Consider the following 2916-nt stretch of genomic DNA (forward strand, 5'->3'; position numbering starts at 1 on the left):
AGAAAGTCATCCATCTCTTTATTCGAAGGATAAAGAGATTGCTTTCGAGAGGACATCCGACCTTTAAGTAGGAAAAAGTTTTTAAAAATAAAAATAAAAATACTAAAATAAAAATAATAATAGACGCCATGAAAATAGTAGAATCAAATTTTCATGAGTTTGAAATCCTACCTGAAATTTAATTAAGGCTCTAAGAGTCAGTCAAGTCGCCAATAAATCGACGATTGATGTCGACTCAATAGAGCCGTGTATCATACACTACATGCTATCACATTTTTTTTTTAACGGCAAATGCGATTTTATTAGGCCTCTAGTAAGGAACTAGAAGGCAAAAAAGGCGAACATACAAATAAACAGTTACAACGGCTTCAATAGCCAATTGTTATAATTAATTTTATATCTACTTCTATTAAAATAACAAAAGTAAGAAGTAGAGCGAATCAAATCGAATAAATCGCCTTTATTTAGCACCTCGTCTTGAAAAACAACGCCATTACGAAAACGCCACATGATCCAAAAATAAGCAGCCACAATGCAATAAGCCCGACACTTTGAAGTATTAAGCCCAACCCAATTATCATACCAGGAGATCCAATCGTTCCAATTAGAGAAATTAGGTATATTCGAATCACACCAAAGTCTTATCTTACGCCATAAATCTTGTGCAAGCTCGCAAAAAAAGAACAGGTGATTCAATGTTTCAGCTTCACTATTACAAACTGGACAATCATTTCTCTGTAAAACAATACCACGCTGATGAAGATTCACACGATTTGGTAGCCGATCTCTAGCAATTCTCCACAACGGAATATTAATCTTAATCGGTAATTCTTTCACCCATCTTGTTTTGATATTATCAGTAATTAAGATTTGATTATCGATGAAATTTCGAGTACTGAACACACTATACTCGTTTGAATTATCAATTGCCCAACTGTAACCATCATGCTCATCAGTGAACTGAATATTCGGTAACAAATTCACCAAGTTAGCTAGGTATTCTTCGTTTCTACCACCAATACAATCTCTATTCCATATCCACTTCCAATTGCCATCAACGAATTTATCTTTAATAGAACAATATTTATCACCGGACAAATGAAACAATCAGTTGAATTGATTTTTTAGAGGTTCTCCATTCAACCAATTATCTTCCCAAAATAAAATATAGCGGCCATCATTGACTTTGCAAATAATAGGATTAGATGGAATCTTGTTGGATTGTTGGGCAATAATATATGATTTGATCAGATTGACCCAAATGCCATTTTTAAAACCATGAATAGTATCCATTGCAGCCCTGTTGCCATAAATAGATGCAATAACTTTTCTCCGTAAGTGATGTGATTATGTATGAAACCTCCAAATCCATTTGAACATAAGTGCAAAATTGAAGGCTTCCAAACTCTCAACACCCAGACCACCTTTATCCAATGAAGAAAGTATTGAATCCCATTTGATCCATGACATTTTCTTTGTTTCATCATCACTTCCCAAAAAAATGATCTTCTCAAACCTTCCAATATCTTGAGCACATTCTTAGGACATTTAAATAAAGACAAATAATATATACCAATACTACCAAGAACCGATTTGATCAAAGTTAATCTCCCTCCATAAGATAACATTCTAGCTTGCCAAAAAGATAATCTTTTTTTGAATTTGTCAATAAGTGGTTTCCAATTAGCAATCAGGTTCATGTTGGATCCCAATGGAATACCCAAGTAAGTAAAAGGAAAAGAACCTGAACAACATCCTGAATGAGATACCATTCCTGCCATTTCCTCATCACTAACATTAATTCCATAAACATTTGATTTAGAAATGTTTATCTTTAATCCTGATGCAAGGAAAAAAATGTTAAAGATCCTTATGATGTTAACCATCTCCTCTTGATTCCATTCAGAAACAATTACGGCATCATCCGCATATAAAAGATGAGAGATGTTAATATTGTCACCACCAACACTTGCACCTTTAATAATATTTAATTCAACCGCCTTTTTAATATCCAAATTAAACCCTTCCATAATTATTAAAAAGAGAAACAGGCTCAATAGATCACCTTGTCTAAGACCACTTCTAAGATCAAATTCTCTAGTCGGACTGCCATTAACCAAACTTGATGTTCTTGAACAAGTTAGGCACATTTAGACGTAGGCTAGGCACTGATTAGGTTGATAGACATGCATAATACATTTCAGTGTCGGAAAACTGAACAAATTGTGTATATCAAGGACAACTTAGTATTAGCACTACTTCGGACTACATGCGGTAGTGCTTTGCACGTACAATTTTGGGTGTTGTAAATCCAAGAAATCCACAACCGAGCAATAGGTATCCTGCTTATAAAACTACCGAAACTTTTTATGTAAGTAACATTATTAATATTATATATTTTTAGTATATCTATGATTACATTTTAGAGTTCTAATTTTTTTTTAAAACGTTTAACTAATGTGCAAGAGGAAGGCATTTGAAAGATGTATAGTAGGGTCACATCATCTGTTTGAAGAGACCTGAAAGTCAACCATATATAGAGGACGCTCATAATCTTACACAATAGATGATGAATTTTAGTTATAATGAAGAACTTGTGCACTATTGTTCGCAAACTTAATACTTTCCTTCATATGATTACCAACCCACTCCACTACGACCCTTTTCCTCTCAAACCACCCAATAGAGGTGAGCAAAAAAATCGGATTAACTAAACTGTATCCGCATTAACCGACAAAACCGAACCGAATTTACCAAACCAAACCCATAATCGCGGTTTTGGTTAACTTTTGAATTAACCGAAATTTGTGGGTCGATTATGAAAATAAGTGATACCCGCCCTAATTTAACCGCACCTGCCTCATTTTAATCATATAATAAAAATTAATGAAATGGTTTGAGTGGCATAAATTGAGA

General features: G+C 33.9%; 1 protein-coding gene across 1 annotated transcript; it reads right to left on the reverse strand.

Annotated features, from left to right (window-relative positions):
* Window positions 1-357: 357 nt before the first annotated feature.
* On the reverse strand, window positions 358-2150 carry LOC139860432 (uncharacterized). The gene is made up of 2 exons (XM_071849192.1): window positions 1574-2150; window positions 358-1067 (listed from the first exon to the last, which is right to left on the reverse strand). Exons 1-2 carry the CDS (start codon window positions 2148-2150, stop codon window positions 358-360), a joined length of 1287 nt encoding a protein of 428 aa, XP_071705293.1.
* Window positions 2151-2916: the final 766 nt, after the last annotated feature.

The sequence above is a fragment of the Rutidosis leptorrhynchoides genome, chromosome 7 (assembly GCF_046630445.1).
Source record: "Rutidosis leptorrhynchoides isolate AG116_Rl617_1_P2 chromosome 7, CSIRO_AGI_Rlap_v1, whole genome shotgun sequence".
Lineage (NCBI taxonomy): Eukaryota > Viridiplantae > Streptophyta > Magnoliopsida > Asterales > Asteraceae > Rutidosis > Rutidosis leptorrhynchoides.